At 44.0% G+C, this 15,395-nt stretch overlaps 1 protein-coding gene across 1 annotated transcript in view; it reads right to left on the bottom strand.

The window, feature by feature from the left end:
- Window positions 1–15,058, bottom strand: part of USP7 (ubiquitin specific peptidase 7) — a 76,600-nt gene extending 61,542 nt beyond the window's left edge. Inside the window, exon 1 of the mRNA XM_042798360.1 lies at window positions 14,276–15,058. Within this exon, the coding sequence (XP_042654294.1) occupies window positions 14,276–14,357 (82 nt within the window). The 5' untranslated portion in view covers window positions 14,358–15,058. The remainder of the gene's footprint in view (window positions 1–14,275) is intronic.
- Window positions 15,059–15,395: the final 337 nt, after the last annotated feature.

Below are 15,395 nucleotides of genomic sequence, written 5' to 3'. Positions count from 1 at the left end.
TGAAGTCCAAGCACACTTCAAACCCCTGCAACGTTCCTACTCAGGTACAGTGGTTCTGAACTCACCCTGCTGAGCTGTACAGAGAACATCCACTTGAATGTTGAGCTCCAGCTACTGGGGAAAAGGAAAGGTTAATCCAGATCCACCACTAAATGCACCCCCATTCATCTGCACACATGCAAAGTAAAACTCAAGACACTGCTGTCCAAAGCTCTCTGGCAGAGTTACAGCATCCCGCTATCACTGACGTTAAGAACCTGCATGAAGTGACAAACTCCTGATACCCGGCAGCATTGCCTGTGCTCCATCAACTGCATACTGCAACTACTGTTCTGGGGATAGTTTTATACCTTATATTCCCATTTAATTTTTTTAACATACAAATACAGAATGCTTTTTAGAGGAATGGCATTCTGAGCATAAAAAAGCCTGCTGGACATGCACAATTTCCATGTGATTTCTGTTACTGATTTAGTAAGTATGCAAATAGGCAAAAGATTGGATCAAACCAGATACAGCTTTCTCACTTTCTGTTCTATAAGTGAGGAATAAAATCAGTAACAACAGTATTGGTATTATTTATGGTAGACAGAATTAATTTACTATTACTGATATTATTATTGCAATAACTGATTTACATGAATACTTTACCTACGATCAAATAAATGACCCCTACACTTTAATTTATACATACTAGTGCACTTGGTTTGGCCAGACCTCAGACTGAGACCTACCTAGCAGCAATCCAAGCGCCAGAAACACAGTTTCTCAACAACCAACAATCAGAATCTCTGCTTATGCAGGTTTATAACCCTCATGATGCTTTATTGTAAGGTGGAAACAGAAAAGAAAAACAGCAGACAAAAAGCATGAGTTCTGGGTCATTAAGGATTTTCAAAACTAGATTGCATTTCTGAGTTTTGTTTAAAAACACAGAGAGGATCAGTGGAAGCCACAGCATGTACATGATGCACGTATAAGAGCTCTTATTGCCAGTGGTGTGTGCTGCTATCTGCACTGGTGCTTCTTAAAGTTTTTACAGTCTTAGCATGCATTTCAATACAGATCCAACAACTTAACTTTAATCCTTATATTTGATTATCATTGCTTGAAAAACATCTGAAAGAACTGGTAGAGCTCTGTGAAAAGGAGAAGGTATTTCTCACCACTACAAGTGGTATAGCTACAGCAATCTTTATTTTCTCATAAATCTTACAACACAGCAAGTGGTTAAGCAATCTGGATAGGCCATAAACCAAATTATTCAGGTATGTCCAGGTACTGAACTACCATTAAAATATCATCTTAAAATAGCTTTTGCTGCTGATGAATATCACAGGGATAGTCCAAATTTCTCTGCAGATGACTTACAGTTACAGATCTCAGTGAGTGAATTTGCACAGGAGAGAAATATGGTAGGGTGAGAAAAGCATTCCAGCTCCCAGAAAATTCATGCTTATCTCAATATAATCAAGTATACAGCTATATTTTGAATATAAGCTGAAGTTAATATATACCATCTGAGCACTGGCACCACCCCTTGCCTGGCAGGTGGTTAACATACCATCATCTCTGTGGCAGGAGGGGAAGGTGCACATACCCCTCCAGCCTCTCCTCTGCTCAGGTCCACAGAGCATCTAGACAAGGCTGCAACCAAGAACAAGGCTCAGCTGCCCACTCCTCCAGATGGTCTTCTGAACTGGACCAGTAGGTAGAGCAAAACTATCCTTTCCAAAGTTGTGACCTATTTTCAAAGCTTGTTCTCCCAAGGCACCCCTTCCTCTACCTTTGATGCACCTAAGAAACACAGGGGCATAAAGTAGGCTTCTTCCATCCCCGCAACAGTCACCCAGTTGGGAGACTGTTCCCAAGGAAAGGGTGATGCCAGGAACAGGATGGTGGCCAGATTAACTGGACTGGCACACCACGTGGCTGTGAGGGTACGATGCATCGTCACTGGAGAAGTAAACTACTAACTTAACAACCTCTCCCCAAATTTCCGAGCATGATGTAGAAATCAGTTCAACACTACCACCAAGAATGGATTGTAACACTGAAAGTTCAACGAGCTTTTCATCCTATGTAACTGCCCATATTCAGAGTAGAAATGACCCATAAATTACTCAACAATTCCATTTAAAAGAATTTCTAACTTCAGAAAACACAGATATCTCTCTCTATTTACAAAGTTGTATCCTGCCAAAATTTCGAATACTTTTACTGTGCACCTATCCTTTGATTTAATAAAGCATGCATCTGAGGTGGTTAATGTGCATTTCAAGGTATATTAAAAATGAGAGATCAAAAATTAACATTAGCCCAGTTAATCTCTGCCAATATTTTCCTTCAGCTACACTAACTAGATCCTGTCTAGCATTAAGTGAGTTGGTACTAAGCCAGTTTCATATTCTTAAGTCTAACCTGTGAACATTTATGCTAATAGCAGTAGGTATACTTTAAGCTGAATTTAAAATGACTGAAATTTCACGCATCTTCTCCTGTAAGCTTTATAGATTAGGTAGCAGGTTAACTCTGAAATTTCTTTTAACAGACCTGCTAAAAACTTGTATGAACCAACCACATTCCAGAAACCAGTGGCTCCTGTTTAAATTAGGACTATTACACAGGCTAGAGAGCTTGGCTGATAGAACAGCTGCAGTAAGCACCAACTCCAGGTCTGAATGCGACCTGGAAATTTTTATCACTGCAAAAAGATCAGAAGCTAGTTTAGACAGGAGGATAAAATCCCCAAAAATTGATTTAGATTATGATTTGGGGTAACTGTTTTGAGATTTTAATAGGTACTTAAATCAGAAAATAATAACCCGCTTAGTATAGACAAGAAAGCTAAAGAACCTTCAAATGTATCTTCAAGATGCAAGAGACTATTTTTAGCTACAAGGAATACCCTTGTGCAAAAATTAAAAAAAAAAAAAAAAAAAAATATAACAGAAGCAGACCTGCAATGGGAGCAATTTCATCCCCAGAAGTGGTTTACATCTGAACAACATCCAATTTTTATAATGGTAAAACCATGTATCTGCATTAAGAACTCTGTAAGCTTGGATTTGATACCCTTGGAACTTTGCTACAGCCCTGTCCCCTAATGCATTTCTTGGGGGAGACAAGTCTAGGTGTCAAATAAAGGGTCTTGAGAAAATTTTTTTAGAAAAAATTGACAAGTATTAATTGCTTAGAAGTTTTCTCTCCCTCTCAAGTTCTCAGTCCAGCTGACCCACTTGTTTGTGGGGCCAAAAAATAAAGCAGACCAGTGAACTGAGGTAGGTTAAAAATAAATCCAAAATAAGGAAGTTATTTTGAATTCAGATTTCTTCATTCATCTCATTTATCATGTGCTCCCACACAGTTGTGTCAGTGCAAATGAGGAGGCAAAAGGAAGGCGCAGAGGTCAAAAAAACAAAAAAAAAACAAAAAAAAACCACCAAACCTGCTCTAGAAAATACCTCTCCTCTGTAGCAGTGTTAGAGTGAACTAGACACAAACTCTTCTCCCGGCTCCCAGCAGCATATAAAAGTCATCTGATATAATGAAGTCCAGTGCCCAGACCAAAATCCAGGACCTTCCCTGCAGCTTGTGCTCAATTTTGGGTTAGACTTCTCTTTCTTGTAGGCACTATTCTCAGCTGGACTGTTGCACAGCACAGCCACCTGACATTGTACCAGTTAAGAGACACTCCTTGGATGCGGGAGATCTTTGATGCCTCTGACTCCAGAGAGGTCTAGCATGCACACCTGCGAACTGCAAGTGGGCTTCTACTACACTAATTTAAGCAAAAGCTAGGTAACAACAATATTATTGAATAAAATGGGCCTTTACGATGTTCTCTGTGTTGAATTCAGTGCTACTAGTATAACTTTACTAGCAAAAGCATGTGTTTACACATTTGGACACATAAGGCATTAGGAAGGCTCCCATGGCTCATGTTCAGATCTTGACTATGCTGTACTTGAACCAATCAAGTACTTTTCTTGGATTTGACTTCAGTTTTGTCCTTCAAAGGTGTCACAAAGTATCTAAATTTTGATTCATCTTCATTATTAGTTTGCAATATGGATTTATACAAATGCTTCTGGGGCATGCATAATTTGTAAGACAACCAACAGACAAACATTCTGAAGAGAACCACTTGAGGCACCGTCTCTCACTGCATTAATGGTAACACCCCTCAGTTCATTACATTGAAGGCTGTTGAAAGGTCTTAAAGAATTAGTTGGAATGTTTTCTTAATCCAGCAAGAGAGGTCACTGACCAATAAAGCTGAAGTGTTTTTATTCCAAGTTGAAAAGTCTGAAGACAGATGCTGCGGTTCCCCACGCGTTTCCTCAGTGGCAATGCCAATGCGCCCAGCCCCAGGCTCCCGCACGCCCCACACCCTGCTCCTCCCCGGAGCCAGCTCTGCTCTCTGTTCAGCTCCAGGGACTGGAGAACCCCGCGATTTCACAATGTATCTCCAGCAAAGAAGAGGGGAAGGAGCAAAGTTGCAGCTGAACAGGGCTGCTTATGAACAGGCAACTGACACAGGTGAAACAAAATCCGTTTTTGTGCAACTTTCCAATTATTTTTACCTTAATCTGTGCCATTATCAAGATCAAGAGAGGGTTTCCCCAGCAGAGCTCCATTGGTAAACAAAGGAGCTGCACAGCTTTCCCTCCTTTAGAAAGAAACCCCAAGAATTCTTTCCAATGAGGACCCTATTCCTCCCACACCAACTCTCTCCTACTTTGAATAATACACTTCAGGGCACAGATTGTAAAGTAAAGCATGAGCCCGATGAACAAAACAAGTTAAAAAAACAAGACAAATCTGCTGAGAACAAGAAAATATCTCAAAGTCAATATGGAACTGAAGCAATACATTTGAAGAAACAAACTATTATCAAATCATCTGGTTAAACTTTTAGAATAAACTACTTTAAAAAAGAATCATTACTAAGTTTTGATTTCTGCCTTCTGCCAGATTTTGGGTTGATTTCACTGCTGCTTATTTTTAATTCCTCAGCTGTAAGGACACTTTAAGAAGTAAAAAGGAAAAAAAAAAAACAAACCTTACATTTATGGTTACTACCTTCATGGCATGATGGAAATATTGCAATGTGTTATACTAGTTTTTAAGGGGATTTTTTTTTTTTTGGTGCAAAGTTGAAGTCCAAGAAGTATCTGAAACAGTCAGACTGAAACAGAGGAGATAAAAACCACACAGGAAGAATGAGAAGAGGCAAAGGAAAGCAGAAGAAAATTGTGAAACACCACTACTGTAATTGCTATCAGCAAGGAGGGTTTTGCATGTGGCTTGTGATCCACTTTTTAATTCATATCATTTACAGGCATGTTTGAGTTATCACTGTGTTATAATAGTATCTACTCTTCTCCAGAAAGTAGGTCCACCCCTTGATATTATTAAGCACCTAACACTTAACCAGGTGAAAGAGTCTTTAGAAAAGATCAGTTCCTTGCTACTCCCAATGAAGAAGGAAATCTATCCTTAGCTTGATTTAATAAATAGAAGAGAGTTCACACAGCCTTTGCTTAAGCAGATTTCCTTTAGGAAAAAAAAAAAAAAAGTACATCTCACATTGTCTTAGGACTTGAAGCCTGTAAACCCATGAAACGGCATGTTGCATCTGAGTGTCTAGTCACCTCTAACATCTGTAACAGAAGCAATCCAACCCTTTATCTAAATGAATAGTTGAGACTTGCTGTGAAGACAAACTTGTGTCTAAAAATTGTTACCTAATTATGGCTCCCAGAAATATTATGGTGACACATAACTGAGATGTATTTCATGACTACTGAACAGCAACAGCAAAGAGTCAGCTGCATCAGGAGAGGTGCCTCGGCTTTACAAGCAGGAAAGGAGAGAATGTAAGTTCTTTCCCACCTCCAAATGAAGTGATCTCTATTCTTGAAAAAAAACACAGATGATGAAGAAACCCCCATGCCTCCATACTAGGATTGCCAGTTCTGCCTTGACTACCTAAACAGAATGTATTTTTAGATGGGGGTGGGGAAAAGAAACAAAAGATCACTCCCCAAACACTTTTTAATCTCTTTTTTCTTTTCCAGTAAGTAATCAGAGACTATCGAGACCAAAAAATGCAACAGGTTACTGTCCAAAAACTGTAGTGCTAAATAAGCGCAATTCAGCACAGACACTCAGTCCTCTAGTCATACGGGGACTGGGACAGCCTGGTAGGACCAGATCAGTAATGGTCCCTGTCACATCTGATGGATAAAACAGTGATGCATGAAAATACAGATCCCAGATGCAGTGCGGCCAACCTTTCTGATCTTAAGACTATCACTACAAGCCACAACCCACCTGTGCAGGGTGGCTTCCTCCTCAGCTGGAGGGTCAGATTTTCCCCCAGCATGCAGAGCATCCCAGAGCTACTGCTGGGTCCTGAGGGATCGGGGACATGGGCAACTGCACGCCCAAGAGATGCTCAAGAGTGCAGACAGACCACTGCATGCCCTAGGCTTGAAACTGTAGTCCACAGTTCCAAATCCAAATCCAGTACTTTCATGGCTCAGAAACAAGTTTTAAACAAAAAATTTCCTATCTAGTAACAGAATAACATGCTGATCTCACACTGGGAAGTACACTGTTTCTTTTCTTACAAATATAATTTCACCTCTCTTAAATAATGTTTATATATATCAACTTATTTATTAACTTATTTACTACAAACGTAAAGTCTGTATATTTATAATTCACAAATTAGCCACTTTATGAAACAAATTTACACCACTAATGCCTGATCTATTTAACAGTAAGAATATTAACCCACTAAGATGGATTTGGAATTTAAAACCTTCAAGTTTTAATATGCATTTGCACCCTCATACTTTTATCAAAATCTCCATCCAAGTTCTGCCAAACAGTATCATTGATGTTATAAAATAACTTGACAAAACATATGGGAAGGAACATGTCTCTTATGGAAACATACAACCATTCCTTCTTTTAAACAAAGCTCAACAGAAATTCATCCAATTGTTGTATTAGTATAACATCACATTCAGAGCCCTAATCAAAATTTTCCTTAGATCTTTACAAAAAAACACACACACACACACACAACTGGAGATGCCATATTTTAAGAATGTGCTTACAGTTGAACCTTGTGAAATCACCAGATGATCAAGCTCAGAGCTATGAACACAAATGATACTCCTAGACATCCTTTCCTATTTACTCTAAGAGATTTCTGCATTCAATCCCTTAAGATACAAAATATAAACTCCAAGTTCTGTTTTTCAGCACTTTTATGATATTTCATATCAAAGAGGTGTAATTGTATTTAAAAAAAACCCTCATCACCTCTCCTAGGTTGCAAAACACTGCAATACTGCTAATATGAAAAAAATCTGTTATGAACGTTCTTCTTATAGGGCATTCAAGCTCACTATCCACATCACCTTCCTCTGGCTTGCAACATACTTTGGAGTGCAAGTCCCGGTGCTGGTTTCGATGTGGAAAACCCCAAGATATTCAGGATGCCTGGAAGACTGTTTATCTCCACATACCAGCATATATGCAAGAACAAGCTGAGGTACTAGTCTTTTCCCCAATTTAAATAAGATGCTCCTGGCACATCTCCTCTGAGCGGCATCACTCTGGAGCTCACTTTACAGCTGCAGTCAGGGAGAACTCCAGGTTTGCAGACACTGAACATCCTGTTCTCCCAAGATGTTTGATGCTACAAAGCATGATGGTTTTGTTTAAATTTTCACTATTAAATGGGTCAGGAATGACTTATTTTGGTAATGTTTAAAAGAGCTGCCAAACAGCAGTTAAAAATACAAACTGAGATATGCTATATTGATTATATCATGGATTTTTAGTTCTACCAAAATTTACCATTTAAATATAATCTCCATATTTTTAAGAGATTTTGCTTAACAAACATGCATGTTGTTATGCTGAACAATCAAGTTGTGTTATTCTAGATGCATATATTAAGTCCAATATAAAAGTCTTCAATTTTGTGTTTACGTTCTGAAGAGAATCCCAAAGATTCCTAGACACTACAGTAAAAGACTAACACTGTCTTCTCCAAACTGCAAATACCCAGTACAGCTTCAGTATTTTCAAAATCCAACTACTAATTTCCCCAAGCTTTATTATTTCAAGTTGACAAAACCTCAGCCTCCTAGGAAACTAGGCAACTACAAGCCAGAATAAAACATTATTTCCAAACTGACCATTCTTCATTTTTCTGGCAAGTCATTCAGACTCCATTCAATGTTTCTAAACTTACAGAGCTTGTTTTACTACAATCAGTAAGCCAAACTGAAGAAAAATTGTTCAGCAGAAATATTAAAATGTGTTAAGTCTAAGCCTGCAAACACTACGTGCAGATACATTATGCTACAGACGTTGCCACTGATTAAATGCACTTTCACTCTTTTTGCTAGTGTATCAAATTAAACCTCTAAAACCAGAGCAAAATACATTATCTTAGATGTCCAATAAAAAAAAAGTTTCAGAAAACAACACTGCATATATTTAATAACTTGACAAATAAGATAGCCAGTCTCCAGCCCCACATTCTACTTGCCAAGACACTTTATAATAACTGTTAATGCTGTTGCTGGTAACGTGAAACTAGCACATAGAAAATTTTATATATATTAGTATACATATGCTTTTGAGGGGAAAACGCACACTTGCTATGGATTGCTAATGCCCTGTATTGCAAGCCACCCAATATTTTATTGCCTCAGAACCAAAGTTCTACAGCCAGAACATACAAAGTTAAAGCAACTGATGAGAGACACCTCAAAAAACTAAAGCAAACAATACCCTATTTTAAATTTATTATTACATTAATGAAAATTGGATGCTTCACAAGCTCTAAACCAGTTCATTTTCACCCTTACCCCAAATATCGAATGATGTCATGCAAGATGTACTGGCTAAACTGGTTTAACTGCTGAAGGCTGGATGCACTGTTTAGATTTTCTTGTGATAAATTATTCTGCAGCAATGAAACCGATTCAGTTAAGTCTCAAACAACTATCTCCATCTGATTTTTTAAAGTTTGAACTTACATGACTTTTACACGCACAACTTGCTTCTTTACTTAGTATAGCTACCTAGTAATGACAGGGAGCAGATTTTACTTCTGAATTCAGTCAAGGGCATGGAACAACTGGAATAGAGTAAGAAAGTCTGATATATATATATAGTTCTTCCTGAACAGCATGCTATCTACACTTCCCTCTTAATTTTACACACATTTTCTACTATTCCACTATTTCCACTTCTCTTTCAGAGAAAGTTTATCAACTCAGGCAAGCTATTGAGCACCCAGTTCATGAAGAATGCACAGAAGAAACTCTAGACATAGTTAGCACTCTCCAAAAGTCACCGATGCAGCTTTCTCGGTTGGCATGAAGCGGCTATCTGAGAACGATGCAATGCACATCCCTTCACAAGGCTAAGCATGCTGTTTCCAGAGGTACTAAGGGTTACTGTTACTGGGAATAAGAGGCCACGCCTGGTTCTTCACCCTAGGTATAACCTCAGAATTAACTTAATTTTGCTTGTTGTCTGCTGCATCGGCATTTTTGTCTCCCCTCACTTGAGCATCATCTCAAAATGGTCAAAATGGAAAAACGTCAAGGCTGGAGAGGGGAACGAAGAACATATAAACAAGCAGATACCCACAGTCTTATGATGAATTTAGTCTGCATATTCTCCTCTCAAACATACAGGCTCACTTTATCACCACTTGGCTAGAAGCAATATAGAAGCCAGCGAAGGAGCTCAGGGAAAGAAAGGCATACAGGCCTTCAGGAGAAAGGCATGGAAACAGGCAAAAAAAAAATAAACACCATGTTATGTATGCAAATGATATTAAATTGCCAGGAATTGAGAATACTAATGAGGACAAAATATGAGAGGGAGTAAGCATTCAGAAGACAGGCACAAAAATGTTCTGTACTTGAGACCAGTATCACACAGTGGGTCAGACAATCTAGTAAATTCTGTCAGTAGTGAGCAAAACAGGAATGAAGAGCAAGCAACACAAACTTTCAATTGTATGGAAACTGCAGAAAAGTGCAATTTTAAACTTTTCACATACATACATACACACAAACGCCTTCCATGCTTTTTTTTTCTTGTTCTTCATGAACATCTTGCACCATTTCACCTGGAATTCAAATCTCAACTTTAAATTGCCCTGACTAGGGAAAAACTTAAAAGACTGCATTGCCTGAGAGGCTGCAGAGCTGACACAAGGGGAACATAAGTGTGCAACCTGAACTACCAGTCATCGCGTGTTCACAGACTGTGACGCAGTCATGATAAGCCTGTGCTGGCTACTTTGGAAAAGAAACTTCCATAATGCAAAACACACGTACATACATAACTATGGGCAGAGGCTGAACCTACAAAAAAAAGCAGATTCAAACTGTAAACAAAGGAAACTTACAGTTATTAAGCTGCAAATGAGACTTTCCATGAAAGAGCTTTATGAAATATGTAACTGTAGATTTGTATTAAGCCAAGTTCTTTGAAGTGCAGACACATTTGTGAAAAGATGTTACAGAGGAAGCATATATAAAGTATCGGGACTTGAATTCAATTACACTTTATAGAGCAACTCACTAGCAACTAAACAGCCGTAATTCTTTGCATGATAAAGCAACCTACATACTCTACTTACAGTACAGAAAAACAATTTTTTTTTCCCACTAAATTTATTTAGCATACAAATAAACCCTTCATAATTTCTACAGGATATTTCACTAATCACCACCACGAACTGCTAATTTATCTAAAACTCGGGCACCAGCAGCTCAACTGTGCACTCCCACTCTGTTTCAGCCCAAAGGTAGCCACCATCACACGCTTTTATGCGGCAATGGATGAGGGATGCACAGAAAATCCATGACTAGTGACAGAATTTGGCCAGGTAACTGCCAGCATCTGTGCCACCTCAAGCAGCTCTTCTTGTTCCTTCCCACCCCAATGCCAAACCCTCACCACATCCATACAACACTAAATGGGGCTGCAGGGTGAACCAAATTAAAAACCTAAACTTAATTTTAAACCCCCACTTTTTGCTTTTAGTTTTGATCACTTCATAATCACAGGGAGGTGCACTAGCCCAACCGCTGGCGTGGCACAGGAGATGAAAACAAGCAGCAGCAAACTCTGCGTTTGTCCAACTGTACCCTCAGTTGGGGAAGCGGCTGCCTTTAGCCACAGGGACGCAATCTATTCTGCCAGTTTTCATGAATTGAACATTTCTCTGTCCACATATCACTGTCGCCAAGCCTCAGTAAGACTAAAGCTGATTACAAACAACATCCACAGGTAACAGAAGTCTAAATACACAAAGAGGTGATCTGTAACACCACAGCATTCTAGCTAAGTATTTATTGCAGGTAGGTGAGTCTGCATCACACCTGGTCCTGCTGAGCAGGTACCTGCCCCTTATCAAGGCTGCCATTGCTTCTTTCCTTCATGATGCAGAGATTAATTTTTCTTTCTGAATGGAATGTCTTCCTCCCTCCTGAAGTCCAATAGCTCTGTCTAGTGCTACTTTCATTTACACAGAGTGTCCATAAGGTCATCACGGAAGAGTAAATTAGTCATAAGGGAAAGGGATCAGAGAAAAACAGGGACATGAGAGCAGACACTCAAAATACCGTATCTGACTTAATCCTAAAGAGTTTAATTACACATTTTTATTACTATGTCTGAAATGGTTATTTCACTCATCAAAAATTGTTCATCTAGTATAGCTGTACACAGAATAAGCAAACCTTCATGTAATTCAAAATCAAGATGTGCAATTTTCCACCACACATTCTTCGCATACCTCCTAAATCTAACGTGATCACTCACTGAAGAATGGCATCTGACACTGTTCTGTGCATGTTAAAATTAAGCTAACTACATGTTATTAAGTATTTTCCTCACTGCTTGAAAGCATCTCTCAGGAAAGCACAAACACCCATACATTAAGATGATGAACAGTTTTGCACGCTAAATGAATATATACCAGTCACATCAACTTTTATACAAAGTTAACAATAATCTGATCCTGCAATTTTGTAAACTTAATACATTCCTCAAGAAAAAACAAGCACTGCAAGAAAACCTCCAAGGGCTAAACTTTTCTGGTTTTGTTTTTGCATGAATGGGCAGTTCTGTAAGCTCTCAGAAATCAGGAAGTTTGTAATATCACCCGGAATCAGCTATGTGCAGCCTAATAGATCTCAAACAGATTTCGGAGATAATGCTGGATTCTCAGTGTTGCTATGTTGATATACACAGAGACTCTTTCCTCACCCCCCCAATGGAGGTGGCCACCAGCGTACGACTTCCACAACCATCAAAGGGACTTCCGCATGTATTTTGGACTCCTGTATCCTCACTGACAGAGAGGATGCAATCCAGAGAACTTCAGGACACCTTCACACTGCATAAAAATGTTCAGCATTTCACAGTGTGTCCAGCATGATAGAGCACCAAGCCCATAAAAATCAAAATTAAAACATGAAATACAGCCAATGTTCTAAAGGACTTGGAAAAGGATATTGAGAAAAAGCAGATTGCTAAAGGCTATCAAAAAATCTGCTGGAAAATATAACCCACAAGATGTTAATATTTGTATGCATACAAACATGAGGTATATTTTAAATCACCTCCTTTTACATATTTATCACACAGTATAGAAACACCAGTTTGGAGATTCTTCTAAAACAAACCCCAAAACAGTCGTTCCAATAGTAAATAAGTTTTAGCTATCATTTTATGAAATAGATTCACATTTAAGAAAGCAAGGCTTTATGTAATGACCTTCTAATTTTGAAACGTAATCTCACAGTCACCGTGACAAACTTCCACTAGAACACCTTTGCTCCTCCCGATTTCAGTGGCTATTATTTAGCAGAAAGGTACATTTGCTAGGTTGATTGTCGCGTTTCCAAGCAAAATATCTTGCGTTGGTGAATAGTTATGTCACTGTTGATTAAAATGGTTGGAACAGAGCTGGCATCTTCACAGCCAGACATTCTAAACGATATTTAGGTAGTTGGTGGTTTTGACCTCCAAGTCAAATACCATCAGCACGAGCAGCATACTGTGGCTGCCCTTCCTTAGGGAACAAAATCCTACCGTACATTTTCCCAAAATAATCCTACATCGTTGAATTCAGTCGAAAGGTGTTGTTCAAAGGGGAGAGAGGGTGTGTAAAAATAACACTACAATTAAAAAAAAAACAACAAACAAAAAACGCTAAAGGCACCACCGGAGACTGCACCGGACGGGAGCAGGGAACAAGCCTGAAAATGTAGTGCCTCCTTTATGAAACCAGCGCAACTGCATGACGGTGCAGGATCCGGGCCGAGGGCTGTGCAGGCGCTACACATGGCCAGCGCTGCCCGCCGACCCCGCGCTAGGCCCGGCCGGCAGCGGTTTCTGTAAATAACCCTCAAAGGAGGGTTAATTAAAAATGGCGAGCAGCGTGGCTGCCTTGCATACAATGAGCGGCCGGGCCGAGCCGCCGCGCCACCCCGCACGGCCCCGGGCAGGGCAGGGCTGAGCCCCGCGCCCACCGCCCACCCCGCGGCGGGCCGGCCCGGGCTAGGCCCCGCTGCCCGCCCGGCAGCCCCGGGGGCCTGGCAGCCCTCGGGATAGCCGCGTCCCCTGCCCCCACGGAAGGCAAAAACCTCCCCCCCCGCCCCGAAATCACAACTACTTTGAGACGGACCCCCGTCCCCTCCCGGGCCGGCCGGGCCCTCCTCGGGGCGCGACTGCGCGGTGTCGTCCCCCACCTCCCCGCGGCGGGAGGCTCCCGGTCCCCGCCAGGCCGAAGGTCCGGGCTCCCGGCCGCCTGCCTCGCCCCGGGGGAGCGGGTCGCCTTTTGTAGCAGCGCTTCCCCCGCACCCTCCCCCTCCCGCGATGCAAATTCCTGCAGAGTCGCGTTCCCCCCCCCCGCCCGCCCGGGCCACCTCCCCCGGCCTCACACCGCTCCTAACCGCCGCAACTTTCCCCGGCGTCCCCCCGCTCCCACCGGAGCGCCGCCGGGTAGAGCTCCCCGCGTCCCGGGAGAAGGGACCCCGGTGGCCGGCCTTGCTCGCAGGGGAGCGGCGGGAGGACGGGAGCTCCCGGGGGCGGACGCGGCGCCCGGGGAGCCCCAGCAGCCGGCAGCAAAGCGTGGGGGCTAGGGGGTCGGGGGGCGAAACTCTCCTCAGAGTTGAGGGCGCGGGGCCCTGCCCGGCCCCGGCTTTACCTTCCATCTCCATGTCCTCGGGCTCGCTCAGCTGCTGCTCCCCGGGCTTCTGGTGCTGCTGCTGCTGCTGATGGTGGTTCATGTCGGGCTGGGGCTGGGGCTCGGCGGCGGCGGCCTGGGCCTTTCCCGCTGGGGGCTGCAGGCCTGTGTCGGGAGGGGAAGGGGCGGAGGAGCGGCGGGGCCTTGGCAGCGGCCGGGACTGGGCACCCGCCTCGGGGGGCTGCGGCTGGGCTCCGGCGGGCAGGGAGCGGGCAGCCGGCGGAGGCAGCGAGACGCGCACGTATTTGCTCGCTATTCGCCCAATCTCGGCGGCGGCACCCGGTCGGGGGAAAGGGGTGGGGAGGAGGAACCGGCCGGGGGTGGCGGCTTCCCCGGGGGCCGGAGGGGAGGGGACCGGGAGGAGGGGAAGGGGGGGGGGGGAACGGGAGACCAGGAGTCAGGGCCCGGCGGCGGCGGCGCCCGGCGCTTCCCCCTCCCCCGGCGAGGTGTCCCCGGCGCTGCGAAGTCGGGGAGGCGCCGCGGGGCCCCTCCTCTGCCCTCCCGCCCCCCCCAGCGCCCCAGCACAGCCGCTGGCCGACGCCCGGCTCGCTGCTCCCGGCCCTCCGGCCGCCCCCGTTGCCTGTGCCCCGGCGCGCTGGTGCCGCTCCGCCGCCGCCAGCGCTTCTCTGTCTCAAAATGGCGGCTGCGGTAAACGCCGTGAAATGTCACATCCGCATGAGGGGCAGCCCAGCGAGCCGGGGAGGGGGAGGCAGCGCCGCGGCCGCCCCGGGAACAGCAGCCGCGGCCGCCGCCGCCGCCACAGGAGGCCGGAGGGGCGGGGCCACAGGGGCCGGGCCCGGGCGCCGACGCGGCCTCCCCGCCGCCACCTGCGCGCAGCCCGCCGAGCGCCGCCGCTGAGGGTCCCCGCGCTGCCGCCGCTGCCCGCCGGCCGGGGCGCCGAGTCGCTCTGCCGGCTGCTGCGGCGGAGACCCGCTCCTCCCGCCGGCTCGGCGGGGGGGGTGGGGGGGGACTTCGGCTGCCGGGGCCCGCGGCTCGCCCTGCGGGAGCCGGGCCCGCCGGCGCCTCCGGCACCGCCCGCGCCCCGCCGCCCGCGCGCGCCCCCTGGCGGCCGAGGCCTGGC

The sequence above is a fragment of the Tyto alba genome, unplaced genomic scaffold (genome assembly GCF_018691265.1).
Source record: "Tyto alba isolate M040663 unplaced genomic scaffold, T.alba_DEE_v4.0 Super-Scaffold_28, whole genome shotgun sequence".
Classification (NCBI taxonomy): Eukaryota; Metazoa; Chordata; class Aves; order Strigiformes; family Tytonidae; genus Tyto; species Tyto alba.
The sequence above is the reverse complement of the archived record's forward strand: the minus strand, read 5'-3'. Positions and strand labels throughout refer to the sequence as shown.